Below are 21,658 nucleotides of genomic sequence, written 5' to 3' on the forward strand. Positions count from 1 at the left end.
TAAAAACGGGGCTTGGAATCACTTACTATGGAGTTTGAAAATTGAAGAAACCCCAGCTATGGAGGAGAGAAAAATTCGGCAGCAACTAATTGAGAAGATGACCATTTTTGTGTTATTTTTCCCATTTTTATTTCATTTAATATCCAAATGACCAAAATGCCCTTACTACTAAACTTTCCAAAAATTCCATCCATGTCCAATTTTTGTCCATAGACTTAGAAATTGGTCATATTTCTATTTAAGACCTCCTCATTAATATTCTAAAGCAATTTCATACTAAAAACTTCTAGAATGCAAGTTTTGCGAATTATTCGATTTAGTCCCTAATTTCAACTTAAGCACTTTATGCATAGAATTTCATCACGAAATTTTCACACAATCATGCAATCATATCATAGTCCTCAAAATAATTATAAAATAATTATTTCTATCTCAGATTTGTGATTTCATAACCACTGTTCCGTCTAGGCCCTATTTTGGGATGTTACATTTCTCCCCCCTTTAGGGATTTTCGTCCCCAAAAATCTTACCTGTGAAGAGATTTGGGTACTATTTTCTCATAGCCTCTTCGGGCTCCCATGTAGCCTCGTCTACCCCATGTCTATTCCATAGTACTTTCACAAGTGCAATACTTTTGTTCATTAATTGCTTTACCTCTCGAGTTAGAATCTTTACCATTTTCACATTTCAACTCAATGAATTTCTTTCCACAATTCACTATCACATCATGTGTAGTCAACCAATCCATACCAAGAATCACATCAAACTCATCAAATGGCAATAGCATGAGATCGGCCCGAAAATAGTAGCCTCTAATCATCAAAGGGAAATTTCTACATATTTTATCTACTAATACATGCTTGCCTAATGGATTCGATACTTAATCACAAATTCTGTAGATTATATAGGCATACTCATACTAGGCATCAATTTCATGCAAACATATGAGTGGGTTGAACCCGGATCAATCAAAGCAATAACTCTAGTATCATGGAGAGAAAATGTACTCGTAATCACATCGGGGGAGGATGCCTCCTCGCGAGCACGGATAGCATAAGTCCTCGCAGGTGCTCTAACATCTGGCCTCACTGCTAAATCTCTAGATGCACCTCTATTATTTTCCCCAACTCCAAAATTTCTCAGTGGTCTGCCTCTGACAGAAGCTTTTCCTGATCTTACACTCGGTGTTGCTTCCCTTTTTATCATCTCGGGACACTCTCGAATAAAATGGTCTGGTGCACCACATCGGAAACAACCTGTCTCAGTTGCTTGACACTAACCTGGGTGATGTCGACCACATCGGGGACACTCTGGTCTATCAGGCTGAACACTGGCAACACTTGCAATCGAAGTGGTCTGAGCTTTCGGACTCATAAATCTTCTGCCTCTGTTTCGGCTAGAATATCCAGCTGAAAAATTAGATCTAGTGGAGAACTCTCTAGGCCTCTTGGATGTAGACTGAAATGACTTGCTCATTAGTCTTTTCTTCGTGTCTTGTGTCTCAATTTCAAATTTGCCCTTTCTTTTTAACAGCTCCTCTGCCTTACAGGTTCTCTCAACTAGGATAACAAATTCTTTTATTTCTAGGACACCAACAGACAATCGGATATCATCATTAAGCCCATCCTCAAATCTTTTGCACATAATAGCCTCTATAGACACACACTCTCGAGCATAACTGCTGAGTCTAACAAACTCGCGCTCATATTCAGTTACTGTCATATTGCCCTATTTCAACTCTAGAAACTCTTTTCTTTTCTGGTCAACAAACCTCTGACTGATGTACTTTTTACGGAATTCCTCCTGAAAGAAGTCCCAAGTGACTCTCTCTTTCGGTACAACTGATACAAGTGTCTTCCACCAATGGTAGGCCGAATCTCTAAGGAGTGATACAACACATTTCATACATTCCTCAGGTGTGCAGGATAACTCATCAAAGACTCTGATAGTATTCTCGAGCCAAAATTCTGCCTTTTCTACATCATCATCTTTTGTAGCTCGAAACTCTTCGGCTCCTTGTTTTCTGATTTTATCAACTGGTGGTTTTTCTCTTATAACCGTACCTGTGACTGGAGGAGCTACATGGGTGGTCTGATGATCATGAAGGGGTGGAGGTCTAACAGCCTGATTCGTCCGAATGAACTCGGCAAACCATTCATTCATAGCTTGGAAGAAGGCTTCTCGAGCCCCTCCTCCCTGACTAACTGTAATGGGCCTTTCACTACTATTTGGTGGCACCGTCCCTTCTGTGGGAGCGGGCACGTTACTCTCTACATCATCTGCACCAGCTTGTTCGGGATCCATAACTATAAAAGAAAACATTTTAAAATCGTCAGGAGTCGTCACACTATCAATACATAAGTATGGCATGTATAGCTAGACTCTTACTCATACTAAATATTCCGAGAACCGACTAAAACTTGGCTCTGATACCAATAAATGTAACGCCCGTACCCGAGACCGTCGCCGGAGTCGAACACGAGGTGTTAACGGACTTAATTCATTACTTAAATAGCTCAAACAATTTATTTTAGAACTTCCAGACAAGCTGGCAATCTACATCCTAGTCGCTTAAAAATTCATATCTTGAGTTCCAAAATACGAAATCCAATTCCGTAAATTTACTCTGAAAATAGACTCATTTATATTTCTTCCATAAAATTTCCAGAATTTTTGGTTGAGCCATTTAGTACAGTTTATTAGTTAAAGTCTCCCCTGTTTCAGGGTATGACTACTCTGACCCCTGTGCACTACGAATCGAATTTCTCCCTGTACATAATTTCACTGACCATACCGTTTGTTTCCCTTAAAAATAGACTCAATAAGGAATCCATGCATGTAAGGTATGACTCTTAATAATTTTTTTAAAATTTATGGCTAATTTCCAAATTCAGAAAAGGGGATCCAGAAATCGCTCTGGCCCTGTTTCACAAAAACTTAAATATCTCATAAAGTATAACTCATTTACGTATTTTGTTTCTTCCATTTGAAAATAGACATAATAATATTTAATTTCATAACTTATTCATCATTTAATTCCAGTTCTACTATTTTTAGTGATTTTTCAAATTCACGTCACTGCTACTGTCTGATTCTGTTTTGTGCTAATTTCACCTTTTTCATGATTTCCATGGAATAACTAGCATTTACACATACATAACACCAAACATGTCCTTGATTAGCCATTCCTATAGTTAATCGTTATCAAACATTTACATACCATTTGTAACGCCCCCACGCTCGAGACCGTCGCCGGAGTCAAGCTTGAGGTGTTACCGAACATAATTTATCGAATTAAGAACTTCGAATCATTTATTTCTACATTCACAGCTTTCTAGCTACCTGCATCACAGTTACAAAAAAAATCATATCTCGAGTTAAAAAACTCTAAATCAAGATCCGTAAATTTTCCTTAAATCTAGACTCATATATTTATTTACTAATTTTTTTATAGAATTTTTGGTTGGGCCAATTAATACAGTTTATTAGTTAAAGTTACCCCTATTTCAGGACTTGACTGGACTGACCTCTATTTACTACGAACCATATTTCTCTCTGTGAAAAGTTTATATGACTATGAAGTTTATTTATTCCAAAACTAGACTCAATAAGGATTCCAAGAATATGAACTACACCACCTAATTATTTTTTTACAATTTATGGTAAATTTCTAAAGTTGGAACAGGGGATCCAGAAATCGCTCTGGCCCTGTTTCACTAAAATTCAAATATCTTATAACATATAATTCCTTTACTTGTTTCATTTGTTTTATATGAAACTAGACATACTAGGCTTAAATTTCATATTTAATCCATCACCAAATTCTATTTCTATGATTTTTAGTAAATTTTCAAACTCATGTCAGTGTTGCTGCAATATTCTGTTTATGGCAAATTTCATCTTTTCATGAGTTTTTATGATCTAGATAACATATTAAACTTCTATGACATCAAACATGATCTAACTTAGCATTTTCCATGACTTATCATTATTAAGCATTTTCTCAACCAAATCATGGCCATATCACAAAATTATTTACACAAAATAGGTGTATTGCTATACATGCCATACTTAAGTTTTACAAGCCATTTACCAAAAAGAGTCCTTCGGATAGTGTGATCGAACCTTCGACCTGTCCCGATTCCTAAGCCGGCTTGTTCAAAACTACAGTGAATGAAAAGGAGGGAGTAAGCATAAATGCTTAGTAAGTCATATGCAAATAACAAGTAACATAACAATACAATTATACCAAACAACCTTAGCATGGTATCACCAAAACATATATCACATTTCTAAACATCATTAATCATCTTACCACCTTATCGTTGTTGTATCTATTTTCAACCCGAAGGTTAAGTACATACCTGTCCAAAGTTTTCATTTTACAATACTTACCAATACGTCACCTGCATCTTAAGTGTTCTTCCATTTCACTAGAAATTTTACCCGTTGAACACATCGGAATATAACTCAGATACATGGATAATTTGCACATAAGTGCCATATTTGTAGCCAAGCTACCATGTAACCCGCCCATAAGTGAACTCGGACTCAACTCAACGAGCTCGGGCGTTCGCATCCATAAGTGAACTCGGACTCAACTCAACGAGTTCGGATGCCTAGTTACATCTCACGAACTCGGACTCAACTCAACGAGTTCGGACATTTCACATCCATAAGTGAACTCGGACTCAACTCAACGAGTTCGGATGTTCAACCATCCTAGTGACATGTCACTTGTATCCTAATCTATTCCTAAGGTTCAAATGGGATTTTCCTCGAACACATCTCCTTTCCATCTTCAGTAAAATACCGAAACCAATACTCGGTAGCACTTTATATTTAATAAATAATACACTTAATTTGCATTTTATTCGAAAATAACCACAAAGCATATATTTCATGATAAAAATCAGCATATCATATATTTAACATCAATAACTTAAAAATAACAATTATGCTACCTTATTTACTCATGAACTTACCTCGGTACAAAATTTTTAACAATCGAGTCTATTCCTCGTAAACTTTGTTTTTCCCTCGATCACGACTTGAATCTCGTTTCTCTTGATCTATAATACCAAATTAATCTTATTTAATACATACATTCATTAAAACAGTCCTTAATACGAACTTTGGCAAAATTACCATTTTGCCCCTAAACTTTTAAATAATTACACTTTTGCCCCTAGGCTCGGGAATTAAACTTCATCCCTTATTATCATGTTTTATGACATTCTGATCATTTTTCCCTTCTATGGCAACATAAAATTCTTACTCTAACATGTATTTATGACTACTAAATATTTTTACCGATTAAGCCTTTTTACTCGTTTTTACTCAAAACCGAGTAGCACAAGTTGTCTAACAAAATTTAAAACCTCATATTCTATCATAAAACACCAAAATACACAAATTTCACCTATGGATATTTTTCCAAATATGAACCATAGGTTGAATTATTGTTAACATAAGCCAAATCGAGCTACCGGGATTTCAAAAACATAAAAATCATTAAAAACGGGGCTTGAAATCACTTACGATGAAGTTTGAAAGTTGAAGAAACCCCAGCTATGGAGGAGAGAAAAAATCGACAGAACAATATGGAGAAGATGATCATTTTGGGTTATTTTTCCTATTTTTATTTCATTTAATATCCAAATGACCAAAATGCCCTTACTACTAAACTTTCCAAAAATTCCTTCCATGTCCTAATTTTGTCCATGAACTTAAAATTGGTCAAATTACCATTTAATACCTCCTAATTAATATTTCAAAGCAATTTCATACTAAAAACTTCTAGAATGCAAGTTTTGCAACTTATTCGATTTAGTCCCTAACTTTAAATTAAACTCGTTATGCCAAAAATTTCTTCACAAAATTTTCACACAATTATGCAATCATATCATAAACCTCAAAATAATTATAAAATAATTATTTCTATCTCGGATTTGTGGTCACGAAACCACTATTCCGATTAGGCCTTAATTCGGGATATTACACCATTTATCAGCCATATCATAAGATCATACACACAAAATGGCTACGATACTATACATGCCATACTCAAAATGAAACATCTAGCTATACCAAAATAACCATTGTGATAGTGTGCCTGGACCTCCGACATACTTTACGATCCCCGAGTTAGCTTGACAAAACTATAAAAAGAAGGAAAATAAAGGGGGTAAGCATTAAGCTTAGTAAGTTTGCATGCAAATAAATAACAACATTCATAAGAATTATCTTACTACTTAATGCAACTTCATTAATTGTCATAGACATATTTTAAACTTCTTCACTTACTCACTTACTTAAATACTTACTTATTTAATCAAATTTATTAATACATTTTACTTACCTTTTTCCTTATCAAGCATACATGAACATTATTACCTTTGCTCTTCTAGCATGAACTTGTCTTACCTTACCTTACCTCGATATTCTCTTTAAATTTTCTCGTTGAACCACTTGGAATACTAAGGATACACGGGTACCTTACCATTGCCATGACTTTTCATGGTCTTACGTGGTATCCTTTTGAAACTTACCATTGCCATGTCTTGACATGGTTTTACATGGTATCCTTGCCTTATGAACTCACCAATGCCATGCCTTGGCATGGTCTTACATGGAACCTTTGCCTTATAGTAACTTATCAATGCCATGTCTTGACATGGTCTTACATGATTTCCTTGCCTTAGAAACCTTGCCAATTGCCATGCCTTAGCATGGTCTTACATGGTATCCTTAAACCCTAATGTCATGACATTTGTATCCTACACATTCCTAAGGTTCAACCGGGACTTTTTGAAATTACTTCTCCGTCAATTCATGCTTGAGTCTTCTTTGAATAGTTTCATAAAATAAATATACACATGCTGGAAATTAACAAAATTAACATAAAATAATATAATATTGCATTTATTTACCGCAAACTTGCCTTGAAACAAAATACGATCAACTATATCGATTTAGTCTACTATCTTTTTCTTTCCTCGGTCTAACTCCGGATCTTGTTCTTCTTGATCTATATAAAAAATTTAGCTTATTTAATACTCACATGTATTAAAACAGTCCTTGACCCAAACTTTGGCAAAATTACATTTTTGCCCCTAAACTTTCACATATTTGCATTTTTACCCCAAGGCTCGTAAATTAAACTCCATCCTATTTTCTTATGTTTTATGACATGCTGATCATTTTTCCCTTCTATGGCAACATCAAATTCACACTCTAACATGTACTTATGACTATTAGGTATTTTTACCGATTAAGCCATTTTACTCGTTTTCACTTAAAACCGAGTAGCACAAGTTGTCTAACATAATTTAAAACCTCATATTTTATCATAAAACACCAAAATACACAAATTTCATCTATGGGTATTTTTCCAAATATGAACCCTAGGTTGAATTATTGCTAGAATAAGCTTAATCAAGTTACCGGGACTCTAAAAACGTAAAGATCATTAAAAACGGGGCTTGGAATCATTTACTATGAAGCTTGAAAATTGAATAAACCCCAGCTATGGAGGAGAGCAAAATTCGGCAGCAACTAGTTGAGAAGATGACCATTTTTGTGTTATTTTTCCCATTTTTATTTCATTTAATATCCAAATAACCAAAATGCCCTTACTACTAAACTTTCCAAAAATTCCATCCATGTCCAATTTTTGTCCGTAGACTTAGAAATTGGTCAAATTTATATTTAATACCTCCTCATTAATATTCTAAAGCAATTTCATACTAAAAACTTCTAGAATGCAAGTTTTGAGAATTATTCGATTTAGTCCCTAATCTCAACTTAAGCACTTTATGCATAGAATTTCATCACGAAATTTTCACACAATCATGCAATCATATCATAAACCTTAAAATAATTATAAAATAATTATTTCTATCTCGAATTTGTGGTTTCGCAACCACTGTTCCGTCTAGGCCCTATTTCGGGATGTTACAATGTTAAAATGTGTGTTAGTGGATGGTGTGATTGTATAGCCATTAGCTTAAGTAAATTAAGCTTTTTTTAATTAAATTAAGTTTAATTAACTTATTTAACAAATTAATCTCACTATATAAATCAAATTTTTATGGAAAGAGACGGGGATTCATCTTCTCCAACTAAATTGAAGAAAATAAGAAAGGCTTAATATTTTAAGGGTTTTTAAGCTTTTAGCTTCAATTTCAAGTAAGTCCTTAACCATTTTTTTTATAGATTTATGATCTTGAATGCTTGGTTAAGCTAACCCAAGGATTAATTTGAACCCAAGGATTAATTTGATCAATTAGTGAAGTTCTGATGAGATTCCATTGTGAGATTTGAATGTTCTAGGTGTTAAATTGATAGAAATTAAGCTCAATAAAGAAAAATACTAAATTGTAAAGCTTAATTTTTAGTTTTGTACATTAGTGACCAAATTGAATAAAATGTAAAATTGACATGAATAAGATGTCCTTAATGAATAATTGTGAAATCGAATTTCAATATGAAGCTTTGGACTGAACTATGCTTGGTTTTGTAATTGGTTCTGATTTGAATGAAATTTGATAATATTATATATTTTATGATTTTATTTATCTAACGTTGACACGGAACTGTTGAGAGGGAAACGGAAATTGAAAATTGCCGAGGAGTAGCTTAAAATTTCAGTTTGTATTTCTATAATTCAAGAACCATTTATTTTCTGCATGTTCATGTCATTTTGCATTATATGGCGTTGAGGTGAGATAATGATGGTTATTTGAGTTGAATTGATATGCTTAAGATTGAATATCTAGATTAATGATTGAATTGAATAGAATGGAAAATAGCATGATTTAATTGATATGTGTTTATTGGTATGAAATTGAGTTGAAGTATGTTGTGTTATATAATAAAATGATAATATGATGATAAATTGAGAATAGAAGAATGTGAATTGAACTATATTCAATGAATCAAAAATTGGTTACCCTATTAGTTGTTCGAACTGAGTCAGATATAGTTGACATTGTAACACCCCTTACTCGTATCTGACGCCGGAACAGGGTACGAGGTATTACCGGACTTAAGTACTTGTAATCATTTAAAACTAAGACATAAAATTTCATCAAATTTTAAACTTTTCAAACATATATAATTTGTCCCTTAAAAGGGCCTACGAGGCCCAAAACAATCATTGAAATTGGTTTGGAAACAAACCGAAATCTTTCAAACACTTAGTAACTTTTTTTTACCAAAGCAGGGTCACACGCCCGTGTCTAGACCCCGTGTAAAAATTAGCTAGCTACTGACTTGTTCACACGGCTAGACCACACACCCGTGTGGTGGCCGTGTTCTTCACACGGCTGAGACACACGGCCGTGTCTCAAGCCCATGTGTATCATATGCTATTTTCCAAGCCCTTTTTGTGTTCTTAACTTAGCCACACCAAGATATTTATCTATGCATACATAAAATAGGTTTACATAACTTTAACCATTATGAGCCAAATTTTATGGCTATATACAATGAAGCAAAAATGAGCCTATACATTTGGCTAAATCATAATATTACCTAATATCAATAACTTATTATCTATACATGCCACTTATTTGACAATAAATAAGAATTACCATTATTCTAATTTGATAAACTAATAGTGTGATGATACTTCCGACGATCTCCAACCCCGAGCCAACCTGACAACACTAAGAGAAATGGGAAAATGGTGTAAGCTTAAAAGCTTAGTAAGTTGGAATATTAATAACAATAAGCAATTTAATTAACAATATTATCTCATTTCTCAATAAATATGCTCAAGAAAATAGAATCATTAATCACATGATTTCATCTTTTTACACAAGATCAGCTAAGGCTGTTTTCCTGAATCATAGTCACTAAATTATTTATATCTGGAGCTACGAAACTCCGAATTAAGTTTCATTAATTTTCTATGAAACTAGACTTATTTTCCTTTCTTCCATAAAATTTCCAGAATTTTTGGTTAAGCCAAATAGTACAGTTTATTCCTTAAAGTTACCCCTGATTCATTGTCTGACAGTTCCGACCCTTCTGTACTAAAGTTCAATTATATCATAGTACAAGACTCGAATAATGTTCTAGTCTATTTCTATTGAAACTAGACTCATATGTCTACTTACTAATTTTTTCTAGAATTTTTGGTTGGGCCAATTAGTACAGTTTATTAGTTAAAGTCTCCCCTGTTTCAGGGTATGACCACTCTGACCCCTGTGCACTACAAACCGAATTTATTTCTGTACAGAATTCCAACGACCATGCCGTTTATTTCCCCTAAAAATAGACTCAATAAGGAATCCATGCATGTAAGGTATGACTCTTAATAATTTTTGTAAAATTTTTGGTGAATTTCTAAAGTCAGAATAGGGGATCTCGAATTCATTCAGACCCTGTTTCACAAGAATTCAAATATCACACAATATGGAATTCTTTTTCTTCTCATGTTTCTTTCATGTGAATATAGACTCATTAAGCTTTAATCCGATATTTTATTCTGCCTCTAATTCATTTTCCACTATTTTTAGTGTATTTTCAAATTTACACTACTACAGTAACTCAAATCTGTCAAGGCTAAATTACTCATTCATATTTTCAATATACCTGTTGAACTATTTAGAATAAAAATTGGATACTCGGGAATCTCGCACACTAAGTGCCAATATCATGGCCCGAAGCCAAATCAATGTAACTTTAATGACATGCCCTTTGTATCCTAATTTATTCTTAAGGTTCAACAGGAATTTCCAATGCCAAATTTTCATAAAATACTTCCGTACAATCATAATCATCAATAATTCAATTATACAGCATTAAATCTCAATTATAATAATGCTTATTAACAAGCTCATACATACATGTACATACCTGTACCGATCCATAACAAAATCATACTTACACGAAATGTCGCTGCACAATTGATGTCTTGCACACTAAGTGCTATACCGGATGTTTCGCACACTAAGTGCCATCCTCGATACTTCGCACACTAAGTGCCATTTTGGATGTTTCGCATACTAAGTGTCATCATCAATACTTCATACACTGTGTCATTTCGGATGTCTTGCACACTAAGTGCCATCCTCAATACTTCGCACACTAAGTCCCGTTCGTTTGGTCGATAAATCATTAATCATTAAAATACTCATAAATATTCCATTTATATGATTCCAACGCATTAAATGCTCAATATAATAATACTTAATACGTACGAACTTACTTGTTTATAACCTTGCCACATCCCAGTCACTTAATGAACACATCATTCACATAACCAAGTTCCTGCACTTATTCCTCACAAAACTCACAAAGTAGTACATAGTAAGTTTCCTGTTGAACACTTCGGATCAATACTCGATACTTGGTGGTTTCAGCACATAGCTCCACCCATCATATAGTTCGGCTCTCTTGTACACATGGTGAACACTTAGTACCACCCATGTGACCTAGCCAGTTTATCTCGTAGCTCTCTTGTCTACATGGTGTCCTTCACCTGGAACCACGCATGCGACCTAGCTACATATATCCCGTAGCTCTCTTGTCTACATTATAATGTCTCGTAGCTTTCTTGTACACATGATGTGCACTCAGCACCATACATGTGACCTAGCTACGTACCATCTGTATCATTCAATCTTTCCGAAGGTTCAACCGGGATTTCTCTCTCTTTTCCAACAATTTCACCAATCAAGTAATTATCAACAAACATTTTTCCAATATTATTATAAAATGTCATAATACAAGTAAAATTGATGTATTACTTACATATAAACTTACATCTCATTTAATATCAAGGCAATAACATTATTGCAGTATTATTATCATATCAACTTACCTCAAATGTCGAAACGGCTAACTTTCCTGACTTAGCACACAACTTTGTTCTTCCCTGATCTTAATCCAAAATTTCATGTTTTCTTGATCTATATAAGCCATAGAAGCTTGGCCGAATGGAGCTCATCCATGGCTGCCATTTTCGATTCTTTCCCCACGGTTGAAGAAGAAAGAATGGAAAAAAAATGATAGCTTTTATCATTTTTGTCTTATTAGGTTATTTTAATTAATTTACAAAATTACCCTTTTTATTTCAACCAAATTTCAAAAATACCAAACAAATATCCATTCACTAACTTATTAAAGGAATAATTATCAGATAAGGACTTTCAATTTAAAACTCATAACAATTAGGCACCTCATATATAAAGAACTCAACTTTTGCACTTTTTACAATTTAGTCTTTTTGACTAAATTGAGTGCTCAAACGTCAAAATTTTCGAATGAATTTTTTACGAAATATTTTCATAAATTTATAGACTATAAAAATATAATAAAAATAAAAAATTTTCTCGTCGGGTTTGTGGTCCCGAAACCACTGTTCTGACTAAACCCAATTTTGGGCTGTTACAGACATGCTATAGGGTCAAATTATTGATTGAAAACCATCATTTTTGGGCAACCCGAGGTGGTAGATTTTACATACTGATTCATCATTTCTGGGTGACCCTGGGTGATAAAGTAATCGGATATAGTTGACTTTTGTACTTTTTATAATGTAGTCCTTTTTCTTTAATTAACTATCAAATTACAAAAATTTCCAGACCAAACTTCAATATACCTATATAGACACTCCGTAAATATTTAATAAAAATATTTATGGCCTCGGCTTATAGAAACGAGGTCTCGATACCTCATTTTCTAAAACCACTTGACTTTAGGGACAAACCACTTATTTTTGCTATTTGTTCAATAAGTTAAAATTTATCAGATCCAAAATTCTATATATTACCAAATTAGTCTCGAAATATTAAATAATAATATTTATGGACTCACTTGTCAGATTTGTGGTCCCAAAATCACTATTTTCGACACCACTAGAAAACAGATTGTTACAATGCCCTTGTTTCAAAACAATCGAGACAAAAGTCACTCTATCTTGAGACATATGTCCAATTGTCTCGAGACCATAACCAATACAATATCTCAAATGGTACTTTTTTATGATTAGGGTCTTGAGACATGTCTCGAGACTAAATGGTAAAATAACCTAAATTACTTATTTCATTGCTTTCTAACCTTAGCCAAAATGTGATTAAACTTAGCCAAACATTATACCAAATAAAAAAAAACATCAATATACCACATTTTATCACATTCGCACACCATTTAAACCAAACATTCATTTCAACCCAATTTAATACAATCTAGTTTATAAATTTATCACATTTGATCACTCAAGTTAATGCTTATCACCTACTATGTCAAGCATCCAAAGTCCATCATTAAAACATTATAGGTTAAGTTATTAAAATGATCCCAAAGACATTAAGAATGAAAATAAACCACAACACCAAATCTAGGTACATGTCATTAACTAAGTATACGATTCGGAAGAAACCCAAATTTAATCCGAACTGGGCTGAGTTATTGACCTTGGATGCGTTACAACTTTGACCTAACATAACTTGCCAGAGACTTGCATCTGCACATGGAAACAAACATAATTGTACGCTAAAGTATTGAATAATCAATAGTGCTAATATAATTCAAATTCAATATATAGTTAGACTAAACTAATAACAAATATACAAAAGTATAATGTTGTATAACACTACTTCATTCTTTCCCTTTTCATAGTAGAATCAATGGTTAAAAATTAAATAAAATTATAATCTCATAATATGATTTCATACCAACTTTCCAAGGATCCATATCACCTTCAATATATTATGATCAATATTTTCCATTACTTTCACATGTATACATTGTATATTTGCATATTATTTATTCATATAGTCCTCAAATTCTCAATCTCTATAATTCACCATACAATGTTCATTTTGATAATTCATGATTTCATATAATAGTATATTCCATACTCCATATGTCAATTCACTATAATTATTGATCACTTGCTCATTTTGGCCCTTATTAACTGACGATAGACATTAAAATGGATACTCGGATCTCTACATAACGAGTAAGTCCACGACCCTTTAGGAATTGAGACTTTTTTATTTTGCTATCCCAAGTTGCCTGGCAGCGATGGCAGCGATGTACTTTAAAGGGCAAGGACCAAATTGACAAAGAAATGTAAATGTTGAGAGCTAAAAAACTTATTTTACGTTTGACACCGTTAACTTTAACGGTAAAATTAGATGTAGGGACTAAGATTTTTAAATAAAAAAAGTACACGGACTTAATGTCTCAAAAAGTAAAGTATTAGGACTAAATTTTTAAATTTCAAAAGAGTATAGGGACCTTTGGCACATTTAAACCCTAACAGAATCAAACATGAATGCATTAAATTCAATTTGGTCCCTTAAAACTCTAATACCCGAAAACCCTGTATCTCTCAATTTTCCCTATCAAATCAAAATCTAACTTTGTAATTAATCATTAAGAACCTCAAGCTTTCAACCTATAACATCAATTTTTAACAGCTTTAATTTTATTCAATTTAATGCTAACAACATAACCATTAACTTTCAATTTAATTTCAAGCTACTTATTTCATCACCAACATATTTACTACAACATCAAGTTTATTCTACCATATGCTTCTTACTATCTTAGGGTTCATTAATGTCAACTAACTCAAATAATAATAATAATTATCTAATCTAACACTTGTGCTAGTATTAACTATCATCATTTAATAAATATCCATCAATAATTTAAAAGAAAAAAAAACATTTATTACCCCTAGATTTTTGGTTTGAAAATGGGGAGAAAACTAAACAAAATTTTCTTCCTCCTTTAGCTTGGATGGTGAAATGAGATGAGAACGAAAGAGGAAAAACTAAGGGTAATGCCATTTTTCTCTTTCCCACTAACTTATGTATATACATATATAATTAAACTAAATGGAATTTATTGTTGTAAATAAAATGGTATTAATTAATTAATGGATTTGATGGCAACACCAATAATTGTAGGAGGACGTAGGTTCGAATGCGTTAAAGTATAGTATCATTTTATATATAATTAAGTTGGGAAAAGACTATCCATAATTTTAGACATCGTGTCAAAAAAACTAAATATAATCAGAACCTATAATAAAAAAATAACAAATTTAATTTTTGTGTTTTAGGAAAAAAATTCAGTTAGGTCTTTGATTCCTTTTCTAAAACATTCAAAATTCAATGATGACAAGAAAGAGTTAGGTTACATCTTTGTTGAAATTTTCATTTCTAAGGGTTGAATAGTTCTACCCCCCTCCCCCACTCCTCATGCAGATATTCTCTTGGAACCAATGAAGATCCCATTCTCCTTATATATACATATATATATTCTTATTAAGGATATTGTTTAGTATAAATATATTTAAATTTTCTTTTTTTATTATTATAAAATATTCTAAAAAAATCCAAATAAAATGTTGTGTTAAAAACACATCCCAAAAGAAGACACTGTCCACATCAAACTCCATATCTTCCTTTATATATGAAAAAGTTTCCAAAGGAAGTTCCCCACCAAGCTTTTGAGTAGATAAGTGTTGAAAGAGGTCCAACTCATCTCAATCCTAGATGTCTGATCTTATTCATCATTGCTATTCTAAGTTTCTTTTAAATATTTAATATTTTTATATATTTTTATTATATAAAAGTAGAGATAAGATTATACAGTTCGAATCGTGTCAAACGAGTATCTGATAAGAATTTTAACTACCACCTTATACAAATCTAAATAATATTTATATAATTTATAGAATCTAATTGAGTCTTAGTTTGATTAGCATCAATATTATTGTCAGTACAAGAGGACGTGGATTTGTGCGTGATGAAATGCATTATCCTTCTATTTAAGGGTTGGAGAGTGATTATCATTATAAGAATTTATAATGATATTAATATTCAATATATATAATTTATAGAATTGCATTATATCTAATATTATTAGATTTGATTATAATTGAAACTAGACCGAATCGTCTAGTCAAATTGATTGGATTGAGAATCAGTTGGTATATCAGTTCGAACATATCCTTTTACATTGACAATAATACTCATATCAATCAAACCATGACTCAATCGACCACATATGATAACACTTAAATCAACACATAATTAAAGATAGCCCACATAAATTTATTTTTTTTAGAATTATTACTTAATTAAGTGAAAGTAAAATGGTCCATGACATGTCCAAAGCTTATCATTGATAACAACAATATCAACCACAAACCATAAAATTAAAAGCAAAAGTAAAGCTGTTTGATTATGGACCACCAAAATTCAAAAAGGAGGCCCTTAAAGAAGTTTAGGTCTTAAATAGGAAAACAAACATCCTTTTTCTCACAAAAAAGTAAACATTTTTTCTTTCCTTTCACATATAAAAAATTTGGGTAAATTGTATTAATGGTCACTCAGTTATTATTAAATTTATTTTTTAGTCATTTAATTTTATCTTTTTTGGTCACTTAATTATTTTGATTTTTCTGATGTTTTGACAAAAAATTAACAAAATTAAATAATTAAATAATTATTTTGTGACTTTATTTTATAATTTCTTGTAATTAAATGACTAAAAAAGAAATTTATTTTTTTTATAAATGATTAAATATTAAATCAATAGCATTGTCGTTTCCTTAAGGACAAAACAGTATTCATGCATTGAAATAATTGAACCATCCCCTCCCAAACCCAAAAAGCTACTTTAACTTTGACCCTTCCTCCTTTCTCTTCCTTTTCCATGGTAGACCCAGGCCAAGCCAAGCCAACCCCTCTCTTTCCTTCTTTTCTCCCTTTCCACATATTTTCATGGAAGTGGAAGAACCCATTAATTATTTCATATTTCAGTAGTTAGTAAGTGAATGAGAGAGAAAGTTGGCTTCTTTTTGCTCCATTGCTAAAGCAAAGGCCTTTCAAAGTTCTGATCTTCGAAAATACATATAAGGTACTTGTTTTTTTGTCCCCTTTGCTCTTTAGCTTTTAAATGGTTTTAGGCTTCCCTTGCTGGGTTTTTATTTTTAACTTTTTAACATACGGGTGTTGGTGGGATTTTGGATCCAAAGGTGGGTCTTTTCTGTTTTTCTGAAGAGATATTTATGAATCTTCTTTACTTTGTTCTTACCTTCTATTTGATTGTTATTCTTCTCTGTACTTCTTTTAATTTTTTTTTATGGAACTATGAATGTATTGTTGCTGTGATTTGATTGATTTCTTTAACTTCTTTTTTATTTCTTAACCTTTTTCAATCTTAGTGACTAAAAGTATTGCAGTTCTAGTTATTTAGCTGCTCTCCTTTTTAATACAATGAAATTATAATAAAAAAAATGTGTTATCTTTTGGTGATAATCTCAATCTGGTTTTGTTTGCAAATATGTCTGTTTTAAACCACTTTTCATTGTTTTTTTCTTATAGGTTTTCTATTTATCCTGGTAAAGCTATACTTATTGTGGCTACCAATTTATGAATTTCACTTACTATTGAAAAGGGTGTTATCAGGATCTGGTTTTGATATTTGATTAGTTGCCACCTGAAGGACTACAGTGTCAAATTCTAGGTTCCCCTGTTCTTTTTTTATGTTATAAATCAAGCAGCTACTTGTGATTTGTAGATTTTCATTTAGTTAGTGATGCTTTAGCTCTTTGAATATTTCATAGTTGTCAAAATTTTGTTTGCAGGTGGTGACGTCCATGTTCTTTTAAGTTTTAGAAATCAGTTTGTTGTTGATGGAGTTGAAGATGAAGGTAACTTGGACCGCCAGTGAATCAAACCTTGTATCGATGGCTGGGAGTAAGTAATGGTTTGTGTAGTCAAATCTGTGTAAAAAAATTGCCTTGTTTTGATGGCCTCGAAATCCGGCACCAGACCTTCACAAACAGCCAAAGGTAACTCTCGCAGGCCTTCTCCTATACAAATCCCAAAGACGAGCAAATCAGAGATACCATCGAAATCCCATAAATTAGAGTCCGTTGATTCCTTGACGGAGAAAGTAGATTCAGGTCTATCTTTGATTTCTCCGAAAGAGGTTCAAAATCATGTTGGTTCTGGATTAAGTCAGATTGGTGAACTGGAGAAGAAAGCATTGGAACATGGAAGTAATTCAGCTTTGGCTAAATCCAGTGATGGGGCCACTGGCGTTATCAAGGTTAGTGGTGGTGCCAAAGTCGGTGATCGTCCAGATTATATTGAGAGTGGAAAGAGCAGTATGTGTAGAGGTAGTACAAGCAGTGATGTGAGCGATGAAAGTACGTGTAGCAGCTTAAGTAGCAGTATCAACAAACCTCATAAGGCAAATGATATAAGGTGGGAAGCCATACAGGCTGTCCGAGCAAAAGATGGTGTGTTGGGTTTGAACCATTTTAGATTACTGAAGAGATTAGGCTATGGAGATATCGGAAGTGTCTATCTTTCGGAATTAAGTGGAACAAAGTGTTATTTTGCAATGAAGGTGATGGATAAAGCATCTCTAGCAAGTCGTAAGAAACTTCTTCGAGCTCAAACAGAAAGAGAAATACTACAATCCTTGGACCATCCTTTCCTTCCAACATTGTATACGCATTTCGAGACTGAAAAATTTTCATGTTTAGTGATGGAGTTCTGCCCTGGAGGTGATTTGCATACACTACGACAAAGACAACCGGGAAAGCATTTTACCGAGCAAGCAGTAAAGTATGAGAATTCTTCCTATTTATAACATATCTTTTGAGTTAAATCCTGATCAATTTTCTAGAATATCTGATTATTTTTTTCTGATTTTTTTGGTATTGATAGTAGTGTTAGTATCATTGTGTTGCCATGCTTCCTTAGATATTTATCAATTCTATTGGATAAAATCAGCAGACTGCCTTATAAGTCAAGTTGAAATATAACAAAATAACTTTGCAAATCTTTTACACCATGATTTACGTAACACCGGTTGTTTCTTTAAACCAAATTACGATAGTCATTGCTATTGAATATGCAGGTTCTATGTAGCAGAAGTTCTCCTTTCTTTGGAATATCTCCACATGCTTGGTATTGTTTATCGTGATCTCAAGCCGGAAAATGTTCTTGTTCGAGAAGATGGACATATAATGCTTTCGGATTTTGATCTTTCCCTTCGTTGTACTGTTAGTCCAACACTAATAAAGTCATCCACACTTGAGTCTGAACCCTTGCGAAAGAATTCGGGTTATTGTGTACAACCAGCTTGCATTGAGCCTTCCTGCATCCAGCCATCTTGTGTCGCCCCTACGACATGTTTTTCACCCCGTTTCTTTTCATCAAAATCCAAAAAAGATCGCAAACCCAAGAATGATATGGGGAACCAAGTCAGTCCATTGCCCGAGCTTATTGCCGAGCCAACAAATGCTCGCTCCATGTCATTCGTGGGAACCCACGAGTACTTGGCGCCTGAAATTATCAAAGGTGAGGGACATGGAAGTGCTGTTGATTGGTGGACATTTGGGATCTTCTTATACGAGCTATTGTTTGGTAAAACTCCTTTCAAAGGGTCTGGGAATCGAGCGACCCTCTTCAATGTCGTAGGGCAGCCCTTGAGGTTCCCGGAATCACCGGTAGTAAGTTTTTCAGCAAAAGATTTGATAAGGGGCCTGTTGGTCAAAGAGCCACAGCATAGGTTGGCGTACAAGCGAGGAGCAACAGAGATTAAGCAACATCCTTTCTTTGAAGGTGTAAACTGGGCTTTAATCCGTTGTGCAAGTCCACCGGAGATTCCAAAACCGGTTGAGATAGAACGGATTCGAACCCCTACCTCATCAGCTGGTGATAAACCTTCTGTTCCTGCTACTAAGGATCAGAGTAACTATCTTGAATTCGATTTCTTTTAATTATTTTCTGAACCATTTTTCTTTTTCTTATTTCGAGGGAATGTAAGAGTTCATGATGATGTGCAAATTAGAGTTTCTAGAAATGATAATGATCATATATGCTTGATTGTCTTAATTTTCAAATTTGTATTTTGCATAAGTGAAAACATCATTTGATTTTGCATATTGAAAGGCTATGGGCTTGGTTTTCTCCATGATGTTACATAAACAGGTTCAATAGTAACAAAAAAGGTTGAAAATGTAGACAGGATTCGATGCAGAAACACCATTATTTAGGATCATGGAATCATCAAGGTAACTTGTCAGCTCATTGCTAGGGGGATTGGATCATTTGGAGGGACATTTGGTTGTGGTGGGGTTGACTTGGATTCTGCTTAAATTATCTTGTATGGTTCATTTGACATTTGACTTTAATATGCTTAAATAAAATCACTAATTCCCAATTTTCCAATTTAACTTTAAAAAAAATATGGATAAATATCAAAATTATATATAAATTTTGTTTTAATATGTAATTTGATATATGATATTTGATTTAGTGCGATTATATCTATAAAATTTTAGTTGTAATTAAAATTTTTAACTTTTATTTTAATTCAATTGTATATATTTAAAGAAATAAATATATCTATTCAGTTTTATATTGGATTAATATAATTGTTTGTATATGTAGTATATAATTGGAAAATGGTGTTGCATTGATAAAGATGCTAGTGGTTTGTAAAAATTAAATAGAAGTAAAATGTCATATATAAAAATTTAGGGATGGCAAAAGACCTTGAATTCGGCAAGTTCCGACCTGACTTGTTAGGGTTGGAATTTTACTTTTGGAAATTTGGGTTTGGGGTGGGGTGGGGCGAGATTAGGTTTAAGGTAAATTTACCCCGCCCTGCCTTGAGATATTTACAAAAATACCAATAACATATTTGGCTTTTGCTTTCAATAAATAAATTTATAAATAAAAAATAAATATATTAAATTTTAAGTCTATATTAAAAAAAATCAATCTTATTTGCTTCAGAATAAAAGAAATAAAATAATTAAAAATATAATATTATTTGCTTCAAAATAGAACAATTAAATTAAATTTAGGTCGGAACGTGGTAAGTCTTCTATTAAATTATGGATTCGAGTTCAATGTGGATTTTTTTTAAGAGTCGAGATTGGGGTGAATTAATCAAATTTTAGATCGGGGTCAAGTCAAGCAAAAATCCAAAATCAAAGATCAAATATAACATCATACATTTAAAATAAAGTTCATGCATACTTGTGACATTATTAAAAAAAAAGTTTAACAACAAAGAATGACTTCTTAAAAGACGTTTGGTTTGCTAATTTAAGCTCCCACAAAATATCATATAAATTTAAGCTCCTACAAACATGTTGTGATAGTAATTTGTTATGATAGCATCTTTCGGATTTACTGTATCGTATTTTTTGCTTTCCTTCTATGTATGTCTAGTTATTGATATACACAAGTTATGTAACATAATGTATAGATGCAAGGAAATATTTTCAAAATTCATTTCTCTCTATTTTCTTCTTCTTTCTTATGGTTGTTACAATAAAACAGTAAGTTGTAAACATCCTTTCTTTCTTTCTTTCTTTCTTTCTTCTTCTTCTTCCTCCCTCTCTCTCTTTCACTTGATTTCACTTGGTATTAGAGCCAACCGAGTCTCACCACCTCTCAATTAAAAAGCCTAGCCTCCATCGGCCCTTCGACCAAAAAACTACCACTAGAAGTTGCGCATGTGGCCCTATTTTTTCGACCCTACTCCCAAGCGCCAACACCTGAGAGTGCGTGGGTCACCCCTTCGGCCATCACTTTCCTTCGAAAATCTCTCCTCCGTCCATTCACCTACGACAGTGCTGTCCCCATACTAA

At 33.0% G+C, this 21,658-nt stretch overlaps 1 protein-coding gene and 1 long non-coding RNA gene across 5 annotated transcripts; one reads left to right on the plus strand and one right to left on the minus strand.

Moving 5' to 3' along the window:
• Positions 1–9,369: 9,369 nt before the first annotated feature.
• Positions 9,370–11,950, minus strand: LOC107931137 (uncharacterized). Of its 2 annotated transcripts, none has more exons than XR_005925350.1 (2): positions 11,834–11,950; positions 9,370–9,671 (listed from the first exon to the last, which is right to left on the minus strand). It is a non-coding gene; the product is annotated as an uncharacterized lncRNA (long non-coding RNA). The 2 variants fall into 2 exon arrangements; XR_005925349.1 differs by lacking the exon at positions 11,834–11,950 and adding an exon at positions 10,898–11,452.
• A 4,636-nt stretch (positions 11,951–16,586) lies between these two features.
• LOC121202925 (serine/threonine-protein kinase D6PK) lies at positions 16,587–19,964 on the plus strand. 3 transcript variants are annotated; one of them, XM_041110657.1, is made up of 4 exons: positions 16,636–16,893; positions 17,361–17,502; positions 17,624–18,614; positions 18,910–19,964. In XM_041110657.1, the coding sequence occupies exons 3-4, from the start codon at positions 17,788–17,790 to the stop codon at positions 19,772–19,774; spliced, it is 1,692 nt and encodes a 563-aa protein (XP_040966591.1). In that variant the 5' UTR covers positions 16,636–16,893; positions 17,361–17,502; positions 17,624–17,787; the 3' UTR covers positions 19,775–19,964. The 3 variants fall into 3 exon arrangements, with proteins under 3 accessions (XP_040966592.1, XP_040966591.1, XP_040966593.1); XM_041110658.1 differs by lacking the exon at positions 17,361–17,502 and having other exon boundaries at positions 16,587–16,893; XM_041110659.1 differs by lacking the exon at positions 17,361–17,502 and having other exon boundaries at positions 16,891–17,011.
• Positions 19,965–21,658: the final 1,694 nt, after the last annotated feature.

The sequence above is a fragment of the Gossypium hirsutum genome, chromosome A04, assembly GCF_007990345.1.
Source record: "Gossypium hirsutum isolate 1008001.06 chromosome A04, Gossypium_hirsutum_v2.1, whole genome shotgun sequence".
Lineage (NCBI taxonomy): Eukaryota > Viridiplantae > Streptophyta > Magnoliopsida > Malvales > Malvaceae > Gossypium > Gossypium hirsutum.

What these genes read in the sequence shown, in the direction of transcription:
- LOC121202925 (XM_041110658.1), top strand. Translation starts at nt 17,788, where the DNA reads ATGGCCTCGAAATCCGGCACCAGACCTTCACAAACAGCCAAAGGTAAC. An exon ending in TTTACCGAGCAAGCAGTAAA is followed by an intron (nt 18,615 to 18,909) that starts GTATGAGAATTC and finishes TTGAATATGCAG; the next exon opens with GTTCTATGTAGCAGAAGTTC.